This window comes from Coloeus monedula (genome assembly GCF_965178545.1).
Source record: "Coloeus monedula genome assembly, chromosome: 2".
In the NCBI taxonomy this organism is placed as follows: Eukaryota; Metazoa; Chordata; class Aves; order Passeriformes; family Corvidae; genus Coloeus; species Coloeus monedula.
Window position 1 is genome coordinate 118,310,283 of NC_138782.1, and position 26,229 is coordinate 118,336,511.

At 45.8% G+C, this 26,229-nt stretch overlaps 2 protein-coding genes across 3 annotated transcripts in view; one reads left to right on the forward strand and one right to left on the reverse strand.

The window, feature by feature from the left end:
* The window catches only part of HMBOX1 (homeobox containing 1), a 103,315-nt gene extending 101,359 nt beyond the window's left edge, over nt 1-1,956 (reverse strand). Inside the window, exon 1 of the mRNA XM_082276718.1 lies at nt 1,911-1,956. The gene's annotated coding sequence lies outside the window, so the exon portion shown is untranslated. The remainder of the gene's footprint in view (nt 1-1,910) is intronic.
* A 506-nt stretch (nt 1,957-2,462) lies between these two features.
* Nucleotides 2,463-26,229, forward strand: part of INTS9 (integrator complex subunit 9) — a 60,487-nt gene continuing 36,720 nt past the window's right edge. For both annotated transcript variants that reach the window (XM_082303018.1, XM_082303019.1), the window contains exons 1-8: nt 2,463-2,542; nt 7,107-7,234; nt 11,464-11,524; nt 13,708-13,770; nt 17,421-17,560; nt 19,235-19,321; nt 23,469-23,589; nt 25,273-25,407. In XM_082303018.1, coding sequence (XP_082159144.1) covers nt 2,534-2,542; nt 7,107-7,234; nt 11,464-11,524; nt 13,708-13,770; nt 17,421-17,560; nt 19,235-19,321; nt 23,469-23,589; nt 25,273-25,407 — 744 coding nt within the window. In that variant the 5' untranslated portion in view covers nt 2,463-2,533. The remainder of the gene's footprint in view (nt 2,543-7,106; nt 7,235-11,463; nt 11,525-13,707; nt 13,771-17,420; nt 17,561-19,234; nt 19,322-23,468; nt 23,590-25,272; nt 25,408-26,229) is intronic.

Genomic DNA, 26,229 nt, shown 5'->3' on the forward strand with positions numbered 1-26,229 from the left:
CTAATGAGGCAGGGTACAGCAAGGCCAAAGAAAATGCAATCATCTCGGGGAAAAAAACTGCACAGGACTCCTCCTCTCCCATCCATGGAGGAAATCAAATGCCAGCTGCACCATCCCAGGAAGGAAGCAGAGCCTGTACCTGATGAGCCCTGCAGAAATGAGCGAGTCATATCACGGGACCCGAGCAGGCACTTCAGGCTTTCGCCAGCCCACAAATCGTCTGCAGAGCACAATTCCTCGCTCCGGTATTTTACGTGGCATCATTCATGCAAATTATAGGGGTATTTTTCCCCAGTGTTTTCCTTTTTCCTTCCCTCCATCCCCACTAGTTTGAAGCAGGGGGACGTAGGTAGCGTCTCCCAGCTCCGCGTTCCCTGGCCATCAGTTTAACACTTTCCTCCCTACAAAGTTTAAATCTCCCCAGTTTTTGTTCATAAATGTTTTGTACTTAAAAGCCACCGAATCACACTCCCAGTGTTACTTGAACAAATTGAGACAGGACTCGACTCCACAAACATGCTTAAACCTTCATTTCCTCTTCCTTCTTCCTTCCCCACCCCCAAAAAGAGCTTTTTTTTTTTTTTTGTCCCTAACACGAAGGAACTGGGGAAAAAACAGCACGTCCAACCAAGGCTTTTCCAGACCTATCGCAAAGAACAAAATGCTTCCGAAGAAGTGCTCTGCAAACATACCAAGAGACACTCCAACAACTAAGGGGGCGGGGGGGGGAAGAAAGAAAAGAACCCATCAGACAAAACTGAGGTTGAACAACTCGGCGGGGTCTGGCTCGGGTGTGTATTCTGCACCTAAATATACTCGCCTCCTGTTTTGTTTTAACCCCGAAGCCGAGGCAAACACTTCAGCAGAATTCACTGCCGCTTCCCCCGACCGCTCCTGCGGTCTAACACACCGTTCTGCCCCAAAAACATCCCGGGCACGGGATACAAAAGCGTTTACCTCCCCCCCCCACCCATCCCCCTTGCCCACCTCTTCCCAAGAAGTACAAAATACACAAGCGTCTGACACCCCACCCAAGCTCTCCTCGCACGTTTTGGGAATGACTTCCCTCCGGGTCCTCCTCCTCCCCCACCCGCTCCCATGTTAAACTCTCCAGCAACCAGACACCCTTCGGGTTTCACGCCTTTGCCCTCCCCAAAAACCTCCCAAAGCCCCGGGAGCCGCCACAGATCTCACAGCGCTGGGAGCCAGCGGGCTTTGGAGCACCCCGACCCCCGTTCCCAGACCTCCACCGGCACAAAGCTCCCAAAAAGGAGCCCCCGAAGCCCTCGCACAGCCCCAGCCAGGGCAGAAGTCCCCGGCAGAGCGAGAGGGCTCCGTACCCGGCTCCATCCCCGCAGGTCAGAGCCTCCCTCCTTCCCCTGCCGTCCCCGGGGGTCCCCGGGACAGGGAGCGCCGGTGATCGCACCAGCCCACCCCAAAACTCCGCGGCGAACAACAGCCGAACACCCCCAAACCGCAGCACCCACCCAGGCTGAGAGGGCTCCGCGGCCGCCACTCCGTGCCCCCACACCCGGGAGATGGGAGGAATCGGAATAAATATACAAATGGCAGGAACAGCGAACCCCAAAGGTGCCCTGCCCTCCCGCTGCAGCCTCCCGGGGACACCTTCCTCCTCCTCCTCCTCCCCCGCTCCGGGGGCACCCGCGGAGCCCCCCAAAGCCGCGGCTCCAACTCTGCCGCCCGTGCTGAGGGGCTGCCCCTGCCCACCCCTGCCCGCCCCCGGCAGCCCCCCTCACGCACATCCCGCTCTCCGGCTCGGCGCGACTCCCGGCGGTGCCGGCGGAGGGGGGACCCCTTCCCGCTGCCCTCCCTCCCTCCAGCCCACCCACCCGCCCGCCCCCTCCCCTCGCCACCGCCGCTCCCCCCCCGTATCCCCCCTCGACACTCACCTCTGGGTGCTGCCGGCGCCTCCGCCTCACCATGGACCGGCGGGACTGGGGGGGTCCCCCCGCCCGCCCCCGCCCCAGATTGAGGGGGGATTAACGGGGGGCGCGGAGGGACGAGAACAATGGGGGGAGGAAATCCCTCAGCCCCCCCACGCCCCCCGAGGACACGGCCCCCTCCCCGCCCGGTGCTCCTCCTGCCGCTCCCTCCTCCTCGCCCGCTCCCTCTCTTTTTTTTTTTTTTTTTTGGTCTTTTTTTTTTTGGCTCAATCACACCAGACCGACTGTCTTTGTCTGTCTGACAAGCGCCATGTTGATATCAACATCCGAGCCCCCACCTGCTGCAGCTGTGAGACCCTGGGACTTGTAGTTCCCCCCTCCCCAGGGTGACGGGGAGACCCGCGGCGCTGGGACTACAACTCCCAGCGTGCCGCGGGCGCGTGGCGCGCCAATGGGGCGGCGGGGCCGAGCTCGGGGCGGACTACAACTCCCGTCATGCCGCGGGCGGCCATGACGTTATCTAGGGCGGAGGGGCGGCGGGACTACAATGCCCATGATGCCCTGGGCGCGCGGCGGGGCGGGCAGGAAGGGGGGCACGGTTGTCCCGGTAAATAGAACCGGGGGACGCGATGAAGCTGGTGAGTGCCTGGGGCGGGGGGCCATGAGGGCGGGGAGGGGGTTCGGCCTTCCCCCGGCGGCGGGGGGGGCTCCCGGGGTCGCCTCCGGGCTGCGCAGTCTCAGCTTCGCCAGGCGTGAGGGGAAACTGAGGCGCCGGGAGGGGGGCCTCAGGGAAAAGGTGGGGGCGTGATCCTGAGGGAGCTGGGGGGGGGGACTGAGGGATAAGGGGGTGATACTGGGGCGGGGAGGAGCTGAGGGAGTGGCGGGGGTCGGCCTTGAGGTGTGGGGGAAGGCGGGGGTCGGCCCTGAGTGGGGGGATAAGGGGAGGGGGGCCGTTGCCCAGGTTTGAGGTGTTGAATGGGATCAAACCTCAGTAGGATTCGGGAGGCGGAGGAGAAAATGTTTCTCAGCCTTCCTAATCTTAAACCTGAGTCTGGCGTGGAGCTTGGCCGCTGCACGTGTGGCTTCTGCTGGGCTCCGCTAGGAACGTGAATAAATCCCCGTGGTTTGAAATAAAGACGTTTTCCATCTGCAGTGTGATAATACAGGCAGATACTAATGAAAAAAAATTCAGCCTGGAACAGCTTTGCCAAAGATGCCCCTTGCTTCTGACAGGGATTTTGGTTCTGATATTACAGTCTTCTGTCAGGAAGTACATGACCCATGATATTGGTCTCCTCTCTAGATCTCCCTCTTGAACTGTTTAACTCTCCTGGAGACCTTGGATTCTGGCACCACTTTTTTTCCCAGGAAGAATTTCTGTTTCACATAATGTGCTGCAGTTCTCAGTCTGGAGGTGGAAACCCGAGCAGTGTTCAACATACCTCAGTATAACATTTGATTTATTTAATCTGAAGTGACAGCATTATTCAATCTAAGATTGTCTCTTGGTTTTGAGACTGAGCAGTGTGTTATAACAAATCTTCATAGAATGAAATGTGGATTCTGGGCTGTTTTAGGACTTCTAGGAAATCACTCTCCATGGAAGTGTGTACAATTAATTCCAGAGGCAGGTGTTCAAGGAGCTTGATCCTGCTTAATCTTACCTGTGTGATAAGGATCTGTGTGAGGATGAATATTACCAGTGTGACAAACACTGCAAAGTCAAGCACTTCTTAGTGTGATTGTTGCGGCTGATAGAATTCAGGAGGGAAAAGCAAACTGGGAAATATTTAAATAAAGACCCCAGTAGGAATGCAGAGCTCTTATAATGTTTAGAGTCTTGCATAGGAACAGAGAGAGGAAAGGGGTAGGGAGGGGAAATACAAACTGACTGGAGTCTGTATCACAGCATTTTTAGATCTGTGGATAAATTTAGGGACTGAGAGTTATAAGATCAGTTTGTTCACCTTATATTTTTCTGGAGATGTGTCTGAATCTTGGGGTTATGGGGAGAGGAGTCAGATGCTTTTCATCCTCTTTTCTCATAGATTTGGGTTGAATTTGGAAGAACAGGGTAGAGGTGAGGGACTAGAGGAATGTTCACTGTCCAGGGCAGAGGGGTTGGGAAGAGATGAGCTTTAAGGTCCCTTCCAGCCCAAACCATTCTGGAATTTGGAGTCCAGACCTGATTCAGAATCTGGTGAAAACGTCAGACTCCCACAAATTCAAATGGTGCTTTTACTCAGGCAAATCTCGGTGCTAGTATTCCCCCCAGATTTTAAGATGGCATGTGATATTGATACTGGAGGAATGCACTGCAGGATTTGTTGGCTTCACTTGGAATTCCAAGCTCTGCCTTTAACCTGCACAACTCTAAATATTTTGGAGCTGCGAGTCTGAGCCACCATCTCTCTCCTCTGTCACTAGGCCATCCATGAGATGCTCACTGGGAATGGGATGTCTGTGGAGAACCTGCCTCTCCCAGGCCCTGAGCATCTGGAATCAGCCCCTCACCTTGGGCCCTTTGTGCCCCACTGTCAAACTTTCATCCAGTTTGCAAATCCTGCCAGGAAAGCTGTGAGCTGGGCTGGGCATATTTATGCCTTTTGTGTGTTTTGTGTCTTTTTTACGTGACTTTTGGAGTTAGGAGATGAGGCAGCTTTGTGTGTTGGCTGCACCAGCCTTTAGCCATAAGGGCTAAAGTTGGAAGCAAGCAAATCCTGCAGCAAAAATCTTGCATTTCAGTTCAATCAGGAACGTGACTGGAATCTCTGGATCTGTTTTAAGCAGGAATAAGTATAAACTGTGTGGAAATGATCACGTGTATAATGTTTAGAGACACACATAGTGCAAACACTCCCATTCCTGGATTCCTAATCTAAAATTCTAGCAGAAGTGCAGGCCCAGCAATGTCACCTGTGCAAACAGCTGTATAGAAATTTAGAACTGCTTTTTTTATTTTTCTGTCACTTTGAATCTGGTAGAAAGAATCTGTTGACTCCCAGGAATGCATTTACCACAGCATGGCAGCCACAGAGAGAGATGATTTTAGCTGCTTTTAAAGAAGGAAAAACAGAAGATTTTCCAGTTAGCTCGTAGATGTCAAGGTCATGATCCTACTCATGATTATTAAAAAAGGCAAGAAAACGTTTTGCTGATAAAAGTGGTGATATTTCATTGCCTTTTTTAATTACCAATAGTTTAAAAGCTACAAAAATAGAACTTATTTTTCCCTTCATTTCTTTCTATTTACTTCAATTTATAGCTTCATTTGTCAAAGTTCTGGTCTGGTGAGAACTTAATTTCACATGAGTGTGTTACATTTGTGAATAAACCAACTGAATTCCTCACTCCTTCACCAGCTTGGCTTTACATATTTTTTTAAACTTTACTAAAAGAAAGGCAAAATGTGATGTAACTCCTTAATAATTAAGGCTTTGTGAGTTTAAAACAAAACCCTCTGTGATATTTTAAATTTAATATTTGGGGCTTAGTAGATTTTACTATTTAAATATAGTTTAAAGCAGGTTTTTGAGGAATGTATGTAAATACACTCCTTGAGGGCTGTTAATGCAGACAGGTGCAGTCCTGTGTTCACATATTGTGAGCAGAGGTAGAAAATTAAATGATTCATTTCCTTTTTTTCCTCTTGGTAGAGGGAAGTATAGAACCCAAGCTTAAGGGATAAATGACTTAGAAAAAGACTGAGTCTGTTTTTAGTGCAGTGCACGGCCAAACAAGTGGGATTTTTCATCCTAATTGACTAAAACTTGAATTTAGAAGCTCAAATTTGACCACCTGAGCATGGCTGTGCTGCCAGATGTCCAGACTTGGGAGACTGGAGCTGCAAAATCCCTCCTCGCAGCCGAGGAACCCTCCCGCGGAGGTGGCCAAGCTCTACTCAGACATTTGTCTCTAATCCCGCATTTTAAAGCCGACCTTTCTGTGCTCTTACTCAAAGCTCCCGTGCCTTGTTAAATGTTTGTCACTCCAGACAGGAGGTGGCTGCATCTCAATGATGCTCAAGTGCCCCCTACATCACCTGCTCACCGGCTCATTAAGCTTGCAAAGCCTTTGGGATTTGGATACACAAACCCTTCCATTCAGGTGGGGTTGCCCAGTCCCTCCTGCTTCCTGTTTGTGTTTAGCAGGACAAAAAGCAGGTGAGAACTTGCCCCAGAGCTGCTGCACCTGTGCAGGAGTTGTTTGGGCAGGTTTCTTACCAAAATAAAACTTGTCTTCCTGCAGGGCTTCTCTGCCTCCCTGTCCACCCCAAGTTGTTTTCAAATTTTCTAGCCAAGTTTTGCCAGTAGGACTGAGTTTGGAAGAAGCTGGTGTCCTGGGTTTTTGGGAGAAAGAGGTGATTGCAAGAAAAAAAGAGATCTCACATGTCCTAAATCAGAGAAAAGAATTTTGCCTTCACTGAACCCTTGGGATCAGAAAAACTGTGTGAAGAAAATGTGCCCCTTAACACCCTGACCTGGGGAAATCCCAATGAACACACACAGCTGTGGGGCACAGATTCATGGGAAATCATGTTTTATTTTGGTGTGTGAAGAACTGTGTTTAAAAACGAGGGGGAAAGGCAATTTGTGGGGTTAGGTGTGCTTTCACTCTGTCACAGAATCACAGAACCATTTGGGTTGCAAAAGACCTCCCAAGATCATCAAGTACAATCTGTGACCCATCATGACCTTGTCACCAGCCCAGAGCACTGAGTGCCACATTCAGGCGTTCCTTGGACACCTCCAGGAATGGGGACTCCAAACCTCCCTGGGCAGCCCCTTCCAAGGCCTGACCACCCTTTCTTTTAAGAAATTGTTCCTAATATCCAACCTGTCCTCCCCTGGTACAGCTTGTGGCCATTTTCTCTCACCCTGTCCCTTGTTCCCTGGGAGCAAACCTTGACCCCAGATGCCCCCTCCTGTCAGGGAGTTGTGCAGAGCCACAAGGTTCCCCCTGAGCCTCCTTTGCTCCAGCCTGAGCCCCTTTCCCAGCTCCCTCAGCTGCTCCTGCTGCTCCAGCGCCTTCCCCATCTCCATTCCCTTCCCTGAACATGCTCCAGCCCCTCCAGGTCTCTCTTGCAGTGAGGGCCCCAGAACTGGACACAGGATTCAAGGTGCAGCTTCACCAGTGCCTAGCACACAGGGAAGGGTCATGCTGGTAAAGGTCCTGAGTAACTCTTCCTCATTCTTCTTCCAGTACTGCCTGTCAGGACATCCAACCTTGCCATGCAACGTGCTCAAGTTCAAATCCACCACCATCATGCTGGACTGTGGGCTGGATATGACGTCTACCCTCAATTTCCTCCCGCTGCCTCTGGTCCAGAGGTGAGTTCTGTGGCCTGTCAACACTTAGTCTGCCTCTTCTTGGGTTGCAGTTGGAGTGCTCTGCCTGAAATGGTGTATTGGAAGGAGGGAGGGGATGGGTACAAATGAACAGCATCATCTGGTATCATAAATAGACTTTGTTCACTTAAAAATTCTCTTTATCAAAATAACGTCCTTTGGCTCAGTAGACGGAAGACATTTTATGGATTTATTGATTGGTTTTTCTAGATAATTTATTCTAAGCTTCAGTAAAGTATTGCTGCAACTGCTCAGCACAAGTGAGGTCACATATCTGTCATCTTTCTGGCTTCTTCATGGAAGATGAGATAAATGGGTAACTGAGATGGAGTGCGTGGAGCCCAGCAGGTCCTGTTTAACCACCATCTTCTCAGGCTGTTCTTCAGAGCACAGACTAATGCAAAGAAAAATGGCACTTAGCAGCCCTTGTTAGTTGCCTGCGTGGCATAATTGTTCCCATTTAAAAGTTAAATAAATAAAAGGGCAGTGCAGCTGGGCACAGGATTGGAACAGCAGAGAAATCAAAACAGTCTAGAACAGAATCCGGAGATCGAGACTCTCCTTTCTGTGCCCTACTACAAAGTTGTATTTCCCCAGGTTTTTAGACTAATTTAGATATTCAGTTAGGGTGACATGACTTGTGTAAATGGAATAAATAAATAATAAATATTCGCAGTTGGAAAGGTGGGAATGAGTCACTGTTAGTGATGCGAAGCAGTAGGAGTTTTCTCAAAAGCTGTTTAGTAACTTTGATCCACAAAGAAACAAGTGAGGAACGTTCTGGGTTCAGGGAAGGCTTGATTGAGAGGGGGAAATATGATTGGAAAAGGGAGTTTCCTAATTGACCTAGTGAGATTAAAGCAGTTTGTCCAGCACTTCCTATGATTTGTTATTTTTTGGAGAGGAGAGGAAAGGAATAGACAATGTGTGCATTGTTCTGCAAGAGCGTGGAGTTCAGGATCTGTTGTAGAGAGGCAACAGATGCCCTCAGAGGGATGAGTGTGAAAGTCAATTTCTGTCCCATTCCATAGTGCAATTGCTGACTGCAACAATTGGTGCAGTAATAGATTTTGAACAGATGCAGCAAATTTTGGAAATCCAGGTACAGACAGAATTGCCTCGCATTTGCTTTCTCCCAACCCTCCCCCCGCCCCAAAGAAAAGGAAATTGAGAGAGGAACAAGTAGCAAAATGAGGTGATTGAACAAAGGCTTAAGAGGTTCTTCAGAGCGGCAGGAATCAGCCTTCCCCTGGGATATGGCAGCCTTGTCTGCTGATAGCAGACCCTGGGAATGAACAGCCAAATTGCAGGTCACAACCTGGAATTCCCCAAGCACCTCCAGAATGTCGGCACTAAAGTGGCTCAAACTCAGTGAGAAAGGATGTCAGATTTGACCCCTGATGGCCCAGTGGAATCGGAGCAAACACTTGGATTTAAATCAAATCAATCTTGTCAGTGAGGTGACTGAACACCCCTTAGAGCAAGGATTGGCCTGAGCACATGGACTTGGGCAAGTAATTGATCTCCTCTACAAACTAGGTGTCCTGCAGAGAGTTGTGGAAATAAGTCAGAAATGTGAGGAGGAATGTGGCTGCCACTGGAAAGTCCTTATCTCTATAGTACTCATAGTTGTACCATTAGAGATTAGGAGTCCATTACCATGATATCCAAACACCTCTGAAATTCAAATGTGTGTTATCAACATAACATGGGGTGACAGAGAACTGACATTGTCATCAGTTGCCAGGTAAGGTGACAGGAAGGACTGACTGCCTGAGGAATCTGAGCACAGCTCTGTCGCATCTGAGGTTCTTCCCAGCTGTGTCCTCTCAGAGCCAGATGTGCTAACTGGAGATGGACCTGAGTGAGACCTTAACCTGAGAGGAGCCATGCTTCTCTCTGCTGTCTTTAATCCAGAGATCCCAGCAGGATCTGTGAACCCCTTGGATTCTGCAAATCTCACTATGTGGTGTGCAAAGTTGCCCAAAGGTGTGATATTAGAGAGGATCTTTGCCACACAGCTCAGTCCTGTGTTGTACCTGGCATGGGACCCTCCTTGAGCAAACATTTTGAGAGCCTGTGCTTTAATCTATAAGAGAGGAAAGTGCTGCAGTATTTGTGGCATTAAAGGGACTGGACATTTTTTAGAGTTCTTTGCTCTTCAAAAAAAATGCCACTGCAATGGTATTTAGATACCTCCTTGCCCTGGAAATGGCAGTCCCTGTTCTCACCAGCCCATGGAGCTGCCCAACTTTTTATGCTCCTGTACTGTAAAGCTTTGTCAACTGGAGTTTTCTCCCCTGTACCAAAGTCAAATGCAAAACGGTAAAATGAACATGTGGGAAGCTCTTAACCTTTCCTGTCTAGCCATGACACACTTGCTCACATTATTTATGGGATAGTTCCAGCTATTTTGGATTAATCAATCACTCTATTACAATGTCAAAACTATGTCAGGAGAAGCTGTGTTGCTTCTTCGCTTCAAGGTAAAGAGTCCTTTCTGTCCTGTGTTGTTGTTCTGCTTTCAGCCACACACAAGACACACCTGCTCGTTTTGCTTCCCCTGACTCTTCACTCCTCAGTGGATGCCAGTTTAGTACAAGTTCAGTGCTCTTTCATCATGAATAAAGCAAAACCTTTACTAGGTTAAATTATGGGGAGTAGAACAAGTAAAGTTTATTCTGCTCTGCCTCGTGCTGCTGAAACCGTAGATGGATCCAGGCATTTGCAAGGCACAAGCCAGACTGACCTGATCTTGTGCTGGCATTGAGACACTAGACTGCAGCCCTCCAGGTGTCCCTTCCAGCCAAGGTTCCTGTCCTCTCCTCCTATATCTGTCAGTTGTTGCATATCAGAGTGGTTTGTTCTTGCTTTTTCCATAGCTCTTGTAGTCTCACTGCACCAATTCTACTCAGCCCCCCTCAGTCTCCAAATTACTGCTCCTAAATTGTGCTTTTGAACATGTCACTGGGGAGCACATTTAGCCACTTCATCTTTTCTATCATCAGACTTCTTCAAACTTGCGCTTTATCCTCAAAAGGGAATTGCACGTCTCTGGCACAGCTTCTCCATGACAGATCCTTCTGCTCTCACCTCTTACCTTCTGTCTTCATTGCTTGAGTCTTGGATTTCCCCTTTTTCCTTCCTTGTGACTTACTTGGATGTCAGAATTTGTTCTTTTATACTGCTGTGAATCTGAAGACAGCATTCCTCTGAGCCCTTGAATCACTTCCTATTTTCAAGATGTTGAATTTGAAAGCCCTTTAAGGATATAAACTGTAGAGCTTAGTGCACAGCACTTGCAAAATGCATTGCAACCAGGTTCTGTGTGCAAATCTGAGGTTGTTGCAGGGTTTGGTTCCAGGTGGGTTCAATTCTCTTGTTTACTCATTTTTTGTTTTGATTTGTGTAGATAGGCTTCAGTCTGGGCAGGCAGTGGTATTAGAGCTAAGCTGTCAGCTCACACAAAAATCAGATGTCACTGTGAAATATAAATAAGTTTATCAGTTATGGTAGCAACAAATGCTGCAGCCATTACTGCTCTAAACTCAGGATTGCATTGTCCGTCTTTAAATTCCTTTATTAGCATTTGAAACAATGAAAAAAGGGGCTCTGCTGTTGCTTAGAACGTGCAGTTCACCACAAAGCCTCCTTGCCCCTGTGTCCTGTACAGCTGTTGGTGTAGGTCTTCAGGGTGACACCCGGGCACAAAACCATGGTTTATGTGGATATAAAATCCCAACCTGTGTCTATGAATGACTTAGTCCAGAGCATCAGTCTTTCCCTGCCACTGCTAATGGGAATATTTGTCTGTTGTTCTCTGTCCCAGAACAGTTTTATGGTGCTTTTGTGTTGTTTCGAGCACAGAGTTTGTTGCTGCCCTAACTTCTGTTTATTCATCCAGTTTCACCACAGGGAACTCAGCAGCACTGAGCCTTTTTGAAATCCTTACCATAAATGACTAAAAATTCCCTGTATGCCTCATCCTCTTATTTCTTTTTACTTATAAGTGTCATAATCATGATTTGTAAAAGTCATTTTGGTGAACACTTAACCACAGTGAAACTGTCTGTCTGTTTTATTGGGACTGTTACTTCCCTGAGACAGAAATGGTGTTCTCTGCCTGTATGACACCAAGTAGAAGGTCTGTGCTTAGCCACTGATAATAATTCAGTTCATATTGCAATAATTTTTCATCTTTCTTTCCGCAGCCCCAGGCTGTCCAAACTTCCCAGTTGGGTTTTGAAAGATGGAAGCACGTTTCTGGACAAGGTACTGTGGTGGTGGTTGGAATTTTCTTGCCATGCAAAAAGCTACCTGCCAGGTTGGGAGCTTGTGCTGCAGGAGCAGTGTTCCACGCTGACTCATCCCAAAGGTTTCTCTGTGTACCTTTACCAGCCAGGATGTCCTTGCAGAGCAGAACATTTTGAAACAAAATGCTAATAGCAACTCTCAGGCTTCAGAGGTAGCCTAGATTATAAAAAAAATCCTCTTAAAATGCACAAGTCATCAGTGTGAATATTTCTGTATTTCATGGAGCTCCATAAATAATAGTGCTTTGCCTTCTTAGAGTGCCTTTTATTCCACAGTCTCACTTTTCTGACACTGAGGCTTCAGAGCATGCCTGTAAATGAGGTTGGTATCGTACCCTTTTTCAGGCAGAACTATGAGAAAGGCAATGCTTTGCCTATGGGAGGTCTCTCAGAGAGGAAAAGCATGGCTTTGGCCTCTTAAATCAACATGTGTTCTGCTGCTAGACATAGCAGGGAGGATATTATCTCCAGCCTCCTAATTCTAAGACACAGAACTTCCTCAGTGACATGAGAGACACAGAATTGCTCTTTTTTCCCCCCTCTTTTCATTACATCAGTTTTGGAGGCAGAATTTATCTGAGGCTTCAACCAAATCTTGGCACTGCAGCGTCCAGCTTGATCTGCCACAGGGGAACAATGAACACAAAAATATGTCAGATGTTAGTAAAATAGGCAGATACATTTCAAATGTGGGCAGCAATAGGTACCAGTGGAGAAAATGCTTAATAGACTGTTCTCTGACTATGTGAACATTAAAGGAAACAGTGATAATAGTTGCTTTTGTAGGGGCTTTGAGGTGGACAAAATGGATTGATCTGATTTTTACAGACAAGGGAGCTGAAGATCATAGATTAAAGACCTGATTTTTCTTCTCATTGGAGACGAAAGAAACTGTGCAGGCAGCATTTCTGTTGGTAAAATAGTAACAGCTCTATTCAGAGCACTTGCTAACTGGCAGTCACAGGGCTGCAGAGGCTCAGGGGCACCAATGGAGTTGCTCAGTTTGAATTCCCTGGAATTTGTGTCTCCTGAACCCCAGCTTTGGTGTCAGAGCTTTGGGCTCCAAAGAATGGACAGACTGTCACTGTAGTTTTACTTGGAATGTATTGAAATTTCTGGGATGCTGTTGCTGCAGTGTGTGCTCAGGAGAAACCTCCAAACTCACCCAGTGGCAGTAGAAATAGTGTTAAAAATTCAAAGGCAGCGTCTCTTAACTTCACCTTGACCACCGTAAGTGCTTGGAATGGTAAATTCTTTGACCCATGCTGGAAAAAGGCAAGGGAACGAGTCAAAGGGGGGTGTTTTATCATGTGGGGTGGACATTCCTGTTACAGCACTCAGTTGTAAAACTTCAGTCCTGGAGAGGCATTGAAATGTGCTGCGATCTACTTTTAATCATTTTGAACTCCCTTGAGATGAGGTTAGGAGACTTCTGCCACTAGATGTAATTGCTCATTCGTTATTAGTTGGCAGGTGCACTGTAATTATTAAGAATTGGATTCAATCTTTAATTCTGTCAGTCTGAAGCTGGCTGAGACCACTCGCTTTGGGACAGAAGAGAAGGTAGGGTGGGTGGTAGGGAGCCTGTGAGTTGTGCTAGCAGTAGAGTTGGGAATATTTTTGTTGCATATATAATCCTGAAGAATGTGACTTTTCATGTGACAAAAGTTTTTGATGCTAGCCTTGAAAAAGAGAAAGAAAACAGGAGATAGAGATTAACAAAAAGTGCCTTGTAGAGATTAGATCCTCAAAAGCTGTTTCATCAAATGCTCCGAGATGGGCTAAAAATTGTATTTTGGTCCTAAAAAGACAGAAAAGGTTGGATGTTGTTTGGAACCAAAACTAAATTCCAAACTTGCCTTCCTGGTGATTACCAGGGCTCTTTCCCTACCTACCAGAGGCTGCTTCTCTGCCCTTCCTAATGAGGATCTGATCTTTTCAAGTACCAAGCATCTGGCATGAAAGCAATTTTAGCAGATCTGCCTGCACCAAATTGTGTCTAGAAGGGGGATAAATGTCGTGTAGTAACGGGTTGGAAATTACCTGTGATAAAGAAAATGTCTGGAAAATCCAAAATGTGCTGGCTTGGAGTAACACCGTGTTGTATTTTTGTGTCTCCTGTGTTGGTGTGGTTTTTTACAGGAGCTAAAGGAGTGCTCTGGCCATGTGTTTGTAGACTCTGTGCCTGAATTCTGCTTACCAGAGGTGAGTTTGTTCAAAGCCTTACTGCAAAATCCAACTCCATTCAATCACATGGAAGAAACTTGCTAAATTATTATTATTATTATTATTATTATTAGCCTCCTGCTAATTTATTAATACTCAGTAAGTAATACTGCTAAAACTCTGTGTGGTTAAGGTGCCTCCAGGATCTATGACACTGAAAGGATGGAAACAACCCTTCTCAACAGTGGTTTTGGGAGACATGGAAAGTCTCCTTGAGCAAATCAATGTCTCACACAAGAACAAGACTTAACTTTCCTTTTTTATGGGCTTTCCAAAGACAACCTGACTGAGCTGGGCTGACTGGCAGGATCCATGTGCTGATATAGATAAGGGCAGGGAATGAAGGCAAGGAAAGCTGCTTGTCTCCAACCACAGAGGCAGGACATGCCCAGTGGAGCTCCCTGGGGAGCCAGCTGTGGTTAGGCCAGGTTGGATTCTGCTGGGCTGCACTTCTGCCAGCAGCACTTTCAGGTTAAAAACTTTTACTGCCTCTTTGAGGGAAGAACTGTGCCTTCATATCTACGGGTATGGCTGCAAGTGGCTGCTCAAGCTGGTTTTTACTGGAATTTCTGGATTTAAAAAAAGCAAGCAAGACTGTTGAAGATGTTTGGATTAGCTGGGGTTACCTGACTGATCAGGGGAATGCTGTAGGAGAACTGAAGATGTAAAAAGCTGAGCAGAGAGAGGTGGGCATGAATTATGGAGAGTAGCATGGGAATAATATCCCCTTTCCTCAGTGTGTTCAGAGTGTGATAACATCAGTTCTTTCATTTCACGGTGGGATGTTTTCTCTGGCTTTCAAAGACAGACACAGTTTCTTTTGGGCAGCAATTTTTTTTTCCCTTTCTGTCTGACCTTGTAGACAGGAAGCACAAAACACTCCTGGAAAGTTCTTTTCAGCTTGCTGAGATTCTCGCAATATTGTTCCTCTGTCTGGATCCCATGGAACTCACCCCTGGCATCACTCTTGTCATCTTGATTCTTCCAGACAAGTTGTCAGCTCTGGTACTGGTTTTGGCAAGTGATTCCCACAGATTATAACCATTCCAACCCAACTGGAATGGTCATAATCCAATCATAGCAAAAAAGACCAACCAAAAATCCTAATAATTCTGGGTTCTTGTGAGCCTTTTGATTACTGTCCTGTGAAACTGAGGGATGTGGGAAGTATCTGTGTGTGTAGAAAGTGCCATTATGACCCAGATCTTGAGAAGGACAGGCTTGATGTGCTGGATTTCCCTTGGAATGATAATCTGCTGGGGTTTAGGGTGCTTCAGCCAGGGTTTCTGGTTACTTTGGGCTGGAAAATACCCACATGTGTAGCTCTAAATATGACAGACAGGGAGTCACTGCTTCGTTTTACCCCTGTTATCCCTACATGAAGCTGCTTCCCAGCAGCCCATCCTACAACCAGAAGATGGCAACCAACTGCACATGTCACCATTGCAGGGACTTTAAAAATGGCCTCTCAGATGTTTCCCAAAGTTCCCAACAGATGCCACATCTCCTCTGTGAGCACTAGAAGAGATCTGCTGTGATACCCAGCTCACACCTTGAGCTCACCTGTCTGCAGGAGATTCAGGAGTCATGGCCAGCTGAAAACAGAGTGGAAATGTTGCTGCTGTTTGGCAGCATGGGATAAAAGGGAGCTTGTGTGAAAGAGGCTTTTACTTTGTCTCCTTCCATGGCACTTCTTTTGAAGAAACTTGTCTGCAGAAGCAGTTAGCCGGTATCGCTTCCAGGAACACCGTTGCCAAAGGAAGCCAAGATTTGGATCCAATCCAGCAGCCACAAGGTGATAAGAGGCTGTCTCGGCAGCAGAGTACACTCACACATGTCAGAGTGCAGGGTGCAGCCCTCTCTTTGCTTGGCAACCTTCTGCTCTCTCACTTCACATTCAAGACACATTTTGAAGCCTCTTCAGCTCAAAGGCACTTTAGTGGGATCGCTGCAAGCCCCAGGGAAGATTTTATTTTGTTTTTGACACCCTTTTCATCCTATTAGTAAATGCTTCTAGGGTGCTGAGATGTGGCATGCTTAAGGTTGGAAAGTGATGGTGTGTATCCTCCTGATGGCTCTCCTGGGCTGGGATTCAGCTCAGGATTGGAGCTCCTCTGCTCTGGAGCCAGGCTGGGAGAGCTGGAGGTGCTCACCTGGAGAGGAGAAGGATCCAGGAATACCTGAAAGACCCGTCCAGTGCCTAAAGGGGCTCCAAGAGAGCTGGAGAAAGACTTGGGACAAGAGATGTGGAAGGACAGGACACAGGGAATGGCTTCCCACTGCCAGAGGGCAGGGTTAGATGGGATCTTGGGAAGGAATTATTCCCTGTGAGGATGGGGAGGCCCTGGCACACAACTGGAGGTTACCCAGAGAAGCTGTGTCTGCCCCTGGGTCCCTGGCAGTGTCCCAGGCCAGGTTGGATGGTGCTTGGAGCAACCTGGGCTAGTGGAAGGTGTCCCTGCCCAGGTGGGGCAGAACAAGTTGGTCTTGAAGGACCTTCCCATCCAAACCATTCCAGAATTTGATCCGGTGCGGTCTGGGTGCAGCTGGAAGCCAAGGCATGGACAAACCGAGCCCTGGCAGGAGCAGGCATCAGTGGATCCTTTGATACCTTGCAGGGAGTGTGTTCCTGCCTGGAAGCTCAGGAAAATAAAAGGTGCCCTGTCATGGATCTGAGGATGGTGTTTCACCTGCTGTTCTCAGCTCGGAGAACATGGCTCTGACATCAGCTGTGATCATGGATTGAAATCATGAGTGCTTAGCGAGGAGTTAAGCTGCTAGAGCACTGTGTCAGCCCTCTGCAAAGCAGAGTGACCTACTTTCTTGCCTTTTTTATTCAAATTGCTGGACCAAGCCTTGTAATCAGATAATATGTGCTTGATGAGTGTTGAATTCCATTAGCTGCTCTATAATGACTGAGTTAGAGGTCAGTAATCTTGTAAATTTCTGACTTGACACCATCTGTGTTACGGCATTACCAGTAAATATTTCTAATTAAAATTCTTTTAACAATGTGTGAAGTCTTCTTTCACTCTCAGAACTCTTGTCTAAACTGTCACATCAAAACAAATTGGGCCCACCCATCCATTTTGTTGTATCCTGTGAATGGGCTTCATCTCCTGCTGCAGAAAATGTGAATGATAAAGATGCCAAGCATTTACTTTGGGAAAAGATGAGGATTATTTTAAGCATATGAATAAATACAATCTTCATTCATCTCTCTCTTGGGGTACAGTATGATGTGCTGCATAAAAAAATATGAGACACCCTAAATCACTGCTGCAGAAGTTTTGGTGTCTCTTCCTCCCTAAGGAGTTGCACACATCAATTCTTGGATAAGAGTAAAATAATCATGGATCTCATAACAGCAGCCATTTCATCACCTGAAAGACAGACAAGCCCAGGACATGGTTTCCTTTCCAGGTTGGAGAAGGGAATCATTCTAGGGGGCTTTTAAAATAAATCTTGTCATTTAAAGGCAACATTAATCTTTGCCACAGCTGAGACATGCTTTTATAAACCAGTTACATTCCTGCAATATAAAGTAAAGAAGAATAAGAAGTTTTTCTGCCATTGCTTAAACTGCATGAAAGGGTTACAAGTTGCTTATCTCTCCCCTCTGTTTTCAGACTGAACTGCTTGACCTCTCCACAGTGGATGTAATCTTGATCTCCAACTATCACTGCATGATGGCACTGCCCTACATCACAGAGTACACAGGATTCACTGGAACAGTTTATGCCACCGAGCCCACTGTTCAAATTGGCAGGTAAAAAGCCCCTTCATATTCTCTGCTCCTCTTTCATCACTGCTGAGGAGAAGGTGTAAAGGACAATGTGGGGAGAGGAGCGGTGTCTAATGTTCCGAAGAGGCTTTTAGGCAGGAGCTGAATGCCAGCCAAGTCCTTAGTGCTGCAAATGTGTTAACTCCATGTTTACCAACCTCTGGAACCATCAACATTTCCAGCAGGTGCTTTGTGTTGAGTTCAGGCCGTAGATGTGGGACAGTGGAACTTGAGTGGGTTGAGACACCTCAAGCAGTAATTGCCATGTAGGCAACTTCAGACCTTCAAAACCCATGGATCAAAGAGCTCTCCTGCTCCTCTCTGCTCCCTGTAAACAAAAGGAGTCTTTCCAATCAGAAAAAAACTCAAAACCTGGACTTGTTGCCTAAAGAAGCTGTGGCTGCCCCATCCCTGGAAATGTTCAAGGCCAGGTTGGACAGGACTTAGAGCAACCGGCTCTAGTGGAAGGTGCCTGTACCCATGTCAGGGGTTGGAACTAAATGGTCTTTCAGGTCCCTTCTAACCCAAACCATTCCAGGATTTTATGATTCCCTATAACCACACTTCCCTTCACTCCACGGAAAGGAATCCAAGCTGACTTCATCTCAAATGACAGTTATGCTACGTGGGCTCTGCACTCCAGAGAGAAGCACTAAGAAAAATAGTAGAAATAGGAGACTGAGGTAGAAAATCTAACACCTGACAGTGCAGTCAAAACCAGAATTGTCATCAAACGTGCCAGTCTGTTCTTACAAAATTGTCTTGTTGACTGGATGGGTCAGCACCAAACACTGCAGGTTTGTCCCTTGATGAGGCCTGACTGGACTTGTGCTCTGTTCCTTTCTCATGCAGAGCAGCTGCCACATTCAGTAATTAGGAGCCAGATTAGGCCCTGCTATCTGGACTATTCTGTAAGCACTTTAGGGCAGGAATCTTTGTCCACTGAAGGTTGTGTGCAAACTTCCCCTGCCAGAGTAGTTCCCCCATCGTGTGAAAGCAAACAGAAACTGAAGGCCTTTGTAGGTGAAAGGAATCGTGTAAATATGAATGAGTAGTGGACCTCTGGGCTTTGCTGGTCCAGAGCTGGAGATAACAAGCACAATCTTGTGGGAGAGTGCACTGGTGTGGTTCTCACCATCCCAAGTCATTCCAGATGCTGTCCTTCTGCTTCTACCTTCAAGGGAAACCCTGCACACAATCACAAATGCTGTTTAGTTTTGGGCAGGGAAATCTGCAGTGACAATTTCTAATGCTTGACACCTTTTCCTGTCTCAAATATGCGTTGGTAGATGAGGAGAGTTCACTCCGACAACATGCTTGGCTTCCCCTAAGTGATAAACAGGCATCAGCTGAGGAGTTTTTGTTGTGTATTTTGTCTCATTCCATATCACAAACAGTCAGTAATGAGGAAATTATCTTGCACTTTCCAAATAGCCCATAACCCAGTGGGCCATCTCCTCCTCTGTTGCAAGCAGGCAGATGGAATTGGAAACACTCCGTGGAGCAACAGGGGTAGTGCTGGAAATGGCCTCTGTGGGAAGAACCCCTCCTTCAAACTGCCTGAGAGTGTTACAATTTCTGTGGTATTTTGGAAATATTTGGGCCAAAGTTCCCTCCTGTGTGAGAGGAGGCAGTGCTAATTTAGGTTTATGCTTTCAGGCTCCTCATGGAAGAACTGGTGAATTCCATTGAACGCGTGCCAAAGGCTCAGTCTGCCTCCATGTGGAAGAACAAGGAGGTACAAAGGTAAGGAACAAGTCCCAGGAAAGGTGACTGTCCTAAAGCACCAAAGTTTGGAATTCACTGTAAGGATGGCTCAGCTCCCACCATTTGAGATTTGCTGCTGTGACTCCTTAGGTCGATTATTTCTTTAATCATTTGCACACTATTGGTTTTCCAACCTCACAAATTCGTTTCTTGGAGAAACGTGAGAACAGCAAAGCCTCCCCTGATCTCCCCTCACACAGTTCAGCTCCATAATGGAAGATAAACCCAGCAGATTTTGGTATTAATATCATAAAAAGTTGTTGAAATTATTAGGCTATTTAATGATATTGCATTGGAATAGTTTAAGTGTTATTTCCATGTTTGCTGACATACTAAGAAAGCTGAGACACAGCTGTTGGAGGTCACTGGCGTTACCTTTCTTCCCATCTTCTTTTACCTGCACAGCAGAGGTGGGGTTTCTGGCTTTCCAAGGCTTAAAAACAAATTAAAATCTGAATTTAAAAGGTTATTTGGCAGCACTGTGTCCATTATTCCAGCTATACATCAAAACAAGATGTTCAGAATTTTTGAAAGCCTATGGAATCTAAAAATTATCCATACACTTTATTAATGGCAGCTGATGCTTTCCTTGGGAATAAAAACAATTTTAGGTGCACAACATGTTCCTTGGAGGAGACAGTTTCGTTTTTAGCACATTTTAAAGATAGAGTTGGTTGATTAAAAAGTTATTTTTAAAAGCTGCTTTGTGCATTTTTAATTGATCTCCCATTTTATACTCCTAATTCTTAAGATGGCTTGATTTAGAAGTTTCCTAAAAGTGAATTATTTCTTACATTAGAAGAGCAGCCTTGATATTTTCCAATATCACGAAGCAAAGAAATTAAAAATCCAAATTGCCATGGTTTTAGCTGTATATTGAGTTTCCCTGCTGAATTTAGGAGCAGTCTTTACACTGTAACTCTCATGCTTCTGAAGAAGGCAGGTAGAACTCAGATGTAAAGCAAAACTAAATACAATAAAGTTTAGCAGGATTTTCAGAATAGTGGGGGTTTTAAATGTTGGGGTCCACTGGCCTGCCCAGAGCCACTGCTGAAGCTCCCAGTTTGTGAAGAGAGAGGACTGGAGCCATTATTCCTGTCACACCAGGCGTGTTTTGTATGCATGGTTTAAAGGAGGATCATATATCTTGCAGCTCATATAATGTCACTTTCCTGGTGGTCGTATTTTAGGAAAAGTGCTGCCTGGCACTTTGCATGCTGCTGACTATTCCAGAGGAGAACACAGAGAGGGAATCTTTGTTCTCATTCAGCTGCTGTAGAAGGCTGGAGCCTTTTTTTCCTTGAAGTGGTTTTTTAAATACATGTTCCTCTCTCCTGTTGCTGGGGATGTCCCCCAGAATTCATAGTTCCATCAAGCAGCTGTTGTAAAGGGGTAGCAGGGAGGTAGGAGGTACTAAACATCTGTTTAATAAAACAAATTTGTGTATTAAAAACTCTGCTGGTATGAACCAGTGTTGTCTTTGAGCTGGAACAAGGGGACAAATGTGAACTCCACCTCTGCCCCACCCGTGCTCTGAGTTTCCCTGTTCACCTCCCTGTACATCTGTAAAACAGAGCTCCCATCCAGCACAGAGGGCACACGGGGACTTTAATTAATGTTTGCAAAGTGTTTTGAGATGCCTGGTGACAAGTGTCACGCAGGAGTGAATGGAACTGATTATTAGAGCATGTGAGCAAACATCCACTGATCCACAAATTAGCACCTGGCTAATGGCACATGCAGGATTGGACTGACATCCGTTAGTTAAGAAAATGTGATCTTGATGAATTGGGGTTTTTTTCTTACTTGGCTGTTGCTAGAACAGAATACTTATTACTTCTGAGTCTAACTTTAATTTTTCAGGCTGATCAATCCCCATTACTGCTTTACAGTTCAGCTGGTTCTACTCCAAACAGTTAGTATAAAACACAAAGTATTATCATCTTCATTAGATAAAGCACTGGAGCATTTTAAATGCAAATACTGTATAAAATATAATAAGTTCATTATAGTGGTTTACATTTTTCCATTATCAGATCCAGTCTGAACTAATTGCTTAGCCAGTTTTATTGCCACTGGGTTTTATTTCAAATGAGCAGTCTCGAGGAAGCTCTGTAGATGTCAGCCAGGATATCTTTCACACTGATTGGGATTCAGGGGGTAAAGAGCAAGTTTGCCTTATGAGAGGCACTCTGTTGACTTCTTGTTTGATGGTTTCCTATATGTTTTAAAGTGTTTGAAACAGGCTATTTCCTGAGGCTGAGCAGCGCTTGAGAGAGGCCAGGGTCTGATGTAGTTTGGTGCTGCCATCCTCCTCTCCCTTCAAACAGTTCTGGGATTTTAAGTCATACATGAAATGTCACCCTTTGCATTGACCAGGAGGATTGTCTCTGTGCAGATCCCAGGGAAGAATACAAATCCCTCCATTTTTTAAGCATGAATTTTGCACCCTCAACCATGTGGATTTGTGGTACCTCCCTGTCTGTGGCTGTCCCAGCAGCTGCCCTCATGCATCTGGTTGTTGTGAGGTGATCCATAACAGGATGTTGCCATGGTGTTGGTAGATTTACTCCAGACCACAAAATATCCTCTGGTAACTCTGTAGAGATTTTAGAAGTGAGATGACAGACTGAATGCTGACAGGGGCACATCTGAGGGACCAGCACCTCATTGTCTCTGTGCCACTCAGCCACAGGAAACCACTGGAGACTGGTGCCACTGGTCTCTGCCAGGGATCAGAGTATTTTCACAGTGTAGCCAGTCAAGGCTAAGAGAAACTTACTTCAATCACCAAGGATAATTCCCCACTTTCTCCATTACCTGGAGGAACATTTTCCTCTTCCCAGAAGAGCAGCTCCTGAAAGCATCCAACACTAAATGCTTCTTATGGTAGGTTAAAGGCTTTTACAGGCAATTTGCTTCAGTGCAGTGGTGGACAACTCTCCACATTGTGTGGCCTTTTGTTGCTTACGACTTCCCAACAAAGACCTTGAAGGCTTTGTTTGTTTCCTGAAGCACGGAGTGCTTTCAGCCAGCGTGTGCTGGAATTACAGTTATCGCTCTGGTCCTGTGCTGTGGTCTTGGCAAGAGCTGCCCTTAATCCTTTCTTCAGTATCTTAAATTATGGAGGAGTTCACTGACCTAGTAGATATAACAATAAATTAAATTCCTTTAAACAAATTGATCAAAGAAACTTGACCAATTTCCATAAATCTTTGGAAATTGGTTTGAATTAGCCTTTGATTTAGCATTGGTTTAATATACAAAAAAAAAATCCTATTCTTCTTACGCATTTGGCAGCTGTGCTGCTTCCTGCCTTAGTTCATGTTGCTAAGGAAGATTTATTTCCCAGAAGTTAGCCATCCCTCTTCCAGCCTGTGACATTATAGTTCACTTCTTCCCTTGACAACGCCGGCCAGCTGACTTGCAGTGTCTGTGAGGAGCAGAATGGATGGATCTTACTTTGGTGTAAAACATCTTAAATACTTCCGTGGAGGGGATTTCAAAGAGCTCTGCAATGTCAGCTTGTGTATCCCTGCCAGGGCACTTGGGAGGGAAGTGGGATTGAAGGCAGGGAAGCTGAGCTGCAGGGAGACGTGCTCTTGGAAAAGACCAGGGGCAAAAATCAGGGCAGAGCCATCCCTGCTTGTGTTCTGATACCTGCATTTTAATCACCAGATTGTTTCAGATTATTAGGATAATATTCAGGTTATTAGGATATGAAAAATGGACACTGATCCAAGATCCCAGTCCTCTCTACCAATGCTGGAGGTGCATTTCATGTTGACATCTCAGATCAGCCAGCATCTTTCATCAGTGGAGAAAATACCTCAAGAGTTGTGATAACACCTTGAACACAGCTACTTCTTTGATGCAAGGGCTGGACAGAACAGCAACAAAGAGAGCTGGAGGAGGGCAGTCCTTGGGGTGAGGCAGAGTGGGAAGAGTATCTCTGCTCCTCAGCAGGCAGAAAGTCTTGCTCCTCACTTTGAAGCACCAGGCACGTTGAAAATAAAAATTTATAAGGGTAAAATCTAAGATCTGGAGAATGCAAATGGTTGCAGAAGCTGGTCCAGCACCAGCTGTTGTTCTGGATCCCCACAGAACATCCCACTGGTGTTTGCAGGTTGCTGCCGGCCCCGCTGAAGGACGCGGTGGAGGTGTCCATGTGGAGGAAGTGTTACACCATGCCAGAGGTGAACGCAGCCCTCAGCAAGATCCAGCTGGTGGGCTATTCCCAGAAAATCGTGAGTACCTGGACAGCTGCCCTCAGGGCAACACCAACAACTGTTCCCCAGCTCTTTTTCCCCTCTAGATCCTGTGTAGGATTTAGTTACCCTAACCTAAGCAAGCAAGACAGGATTATACCCTCAGTCTGCCTCCCAGGAAGGGCTCTTGTTTGGTGAAATCAGGGAATATCCATTTGTTTCTCCTCTTGGGGAGGCCAATTTTAAGGTGGCATGCCCTCAAATTTGGAGCTGATGGCTGGCCCACTGAGAGCTGGAAGGATGCAGGGAGTGAATGTATCCTCTCTGTCTCTAAGCCACATCCCCTTCCCAGCTCCCCTATCTCACTTCTGGGAATCTTTTGAGTGCTTTAGCCTCCACTTTGTTTCGTACTGTAAATTAGGGATTGTAAACAAAACCTAATGGTTCAATGGGAACTTGAGATGCTCCTTTCCCAGGGCTCCCAGCTAACAGTTATTGTCTGTAATGCTGTTGACTATAATCCAGTGTAGTTTCCAGAATGAACTGAACCAACAATTCCATAGTCTGCAGATCCCGTATGGATTGTAGGCAGCGAGTGGACCATGATCCCTGCTCTTGTGTGAGCCATGACACCTGGTTTTGTTGCTCAGAGGTCATAAAAAATAAAAATATGGGTTAAAGTAAGTTGTGACTCCTCATTATCCATGGATTTTGAGTGTCATTTTTGACTGTCCTCACAGTGTGGATGCATCTCCCCCAATTCTAGATCTGTGCATCTGAGCCAATCATTCTTTTATAGTTACTGGGGGAAAAAACCCATTTTTTTTCTCTTCCCAAGCTAACTTTTCAAATAATCAGACTTTAGAGCCTTGGCTTATACACTCTGAGGGATGAAGGCCCCCTGCCTTGTTTTTCAAGGCATCCAAATATGTATTGAAATACTAGAAAAATTACTAGTATTGCATGAATCAGATGCTTGTTCTGTTATTCAGTAACAAGAAGGTGGATCACATTAGGGAGGTCTGTACATGAAGGCTGATTTTCCTTTCTCCAAATAAGTGTACCACATTCCTGGGTACAGATAAAGGAATATACTTCCTAATGACACCTGGAAAGGAGACAACTGTCTGGTTGCTTACACTGAAACTAAAATGTGGCTTGAGTTTGCAGGGTGTTGTTTCTAAATCCACCAGCAGGTAGCATTTAAAAGAAATAAAGTTAGAAAGTGAGTGAGTTTGAGGTTAAATTTGTTTCCCACAGTAAAATTTGCAACTCAAGCAGAGCTTTATGTCAGTAGAGAAATACTTGTCCTTCCTTCTTGCCTGCTGGCCAATACCAATTTACTTTGGCTAAACGAGAATAGAGTCTTCAAAAATGTAAAGCTCCCACAAACTTCTTCAGTACAGCAGAGTCAGGCAGAGCATCAAGACGCTGGTTGATTCCTTCATTTTGAGGCATTGTTCAGTGTGAACTCAGATGCCATAAAATCCACACAGAAGAGAGACTTTATGGAGGCTCTGCCTCAGGAAAAGCTTATCTCAGAACGTGTGTCCTGTTAGATATGGGTAGGTAAAACCAGCAGATGTAATTCTCAGCAGAACAGCTTCACAAAGGCTTTGAGCAGCAGAACTGCTTTTAAATTTATCTCACTGATGATAAAATGACCTGTCCTGACTTCTTTTGGGGTTCTCTCAAGTTAATGTCTCTCACTGTGTGTTTCAGGAGCTGTTTGGTGCTGTGCAGGTCACCCCTCTGAGCTCAGGCTACGCTCTTGGGAGTTCCAATTGGATTATCCAGTCACACTATGAAAAGGTTTCTTACGTTTCAGGATCTTCTCTGCTTACAACACACCCTCAGGTACAGCCCCTGACTTTTCTTAGTCTCTTTAGGGGGAACTGTCTCTGCTCAAAAAAAGGGGTTATTCCAGCTGGGATCAGGTTTAGGATAGAGGCCATACTAAGGTAACTGTGTTATCAGTGCCTGGACTTAATGGTCATTGATAAGACATACCCTGACAAGTGACAGGTATCAATAGTTGCTAAGGAAAGATAACTAAAATTCTTTGTTATTGTTGATTTGATGTTAACTTAAAACTGTGAAATTGTCTTTCAATCTAAAGAGGAAATTTTCAACAGAGTTAAACAAAAGAGCATTAGTGACTTTTTTTAAAAATCCATATTTGACTGAAGAGTCTTCACAGACAGCTCACAGACTGCTTTATATCACTTCTGAAACATCCTTCCTTGGGAGAAATGATAGCTCACTGGCTGCCAACTTTTCCACCCTGCTCTGCTAAGGGCAAAGTCTTTATAGTGCTGTAGATGTAATTTCCAGTAAATTAATTCTCTCTAGATCCATAAATTCTTAGTGCAAAGAATGGCTTGAAGTTCGCAGTGCCGTGCGCTTCAGAAGTTGTCAAAATAGTTAAAAGCATTATTGCAGGAGGTATTTAAAAATAATTTAGAAGATGTGTCAGGTTTTTGATCAGTAAGTGATTTCCCCCAAGGTGGGTGTCTGCTGGAGAGCTTTGCTTCTGAGCATCCCTCACTTAAAAGCTTGTTCTCAGCTGAGAAACTACAGCAGATAAATGATCCTTAATAGTAGGGCCATTCTTAGGTGTACAAAATGTATCAGAGCCTCTAAATCCCTGTTTCTAATCAGCCTCATTCCATCCTGGGC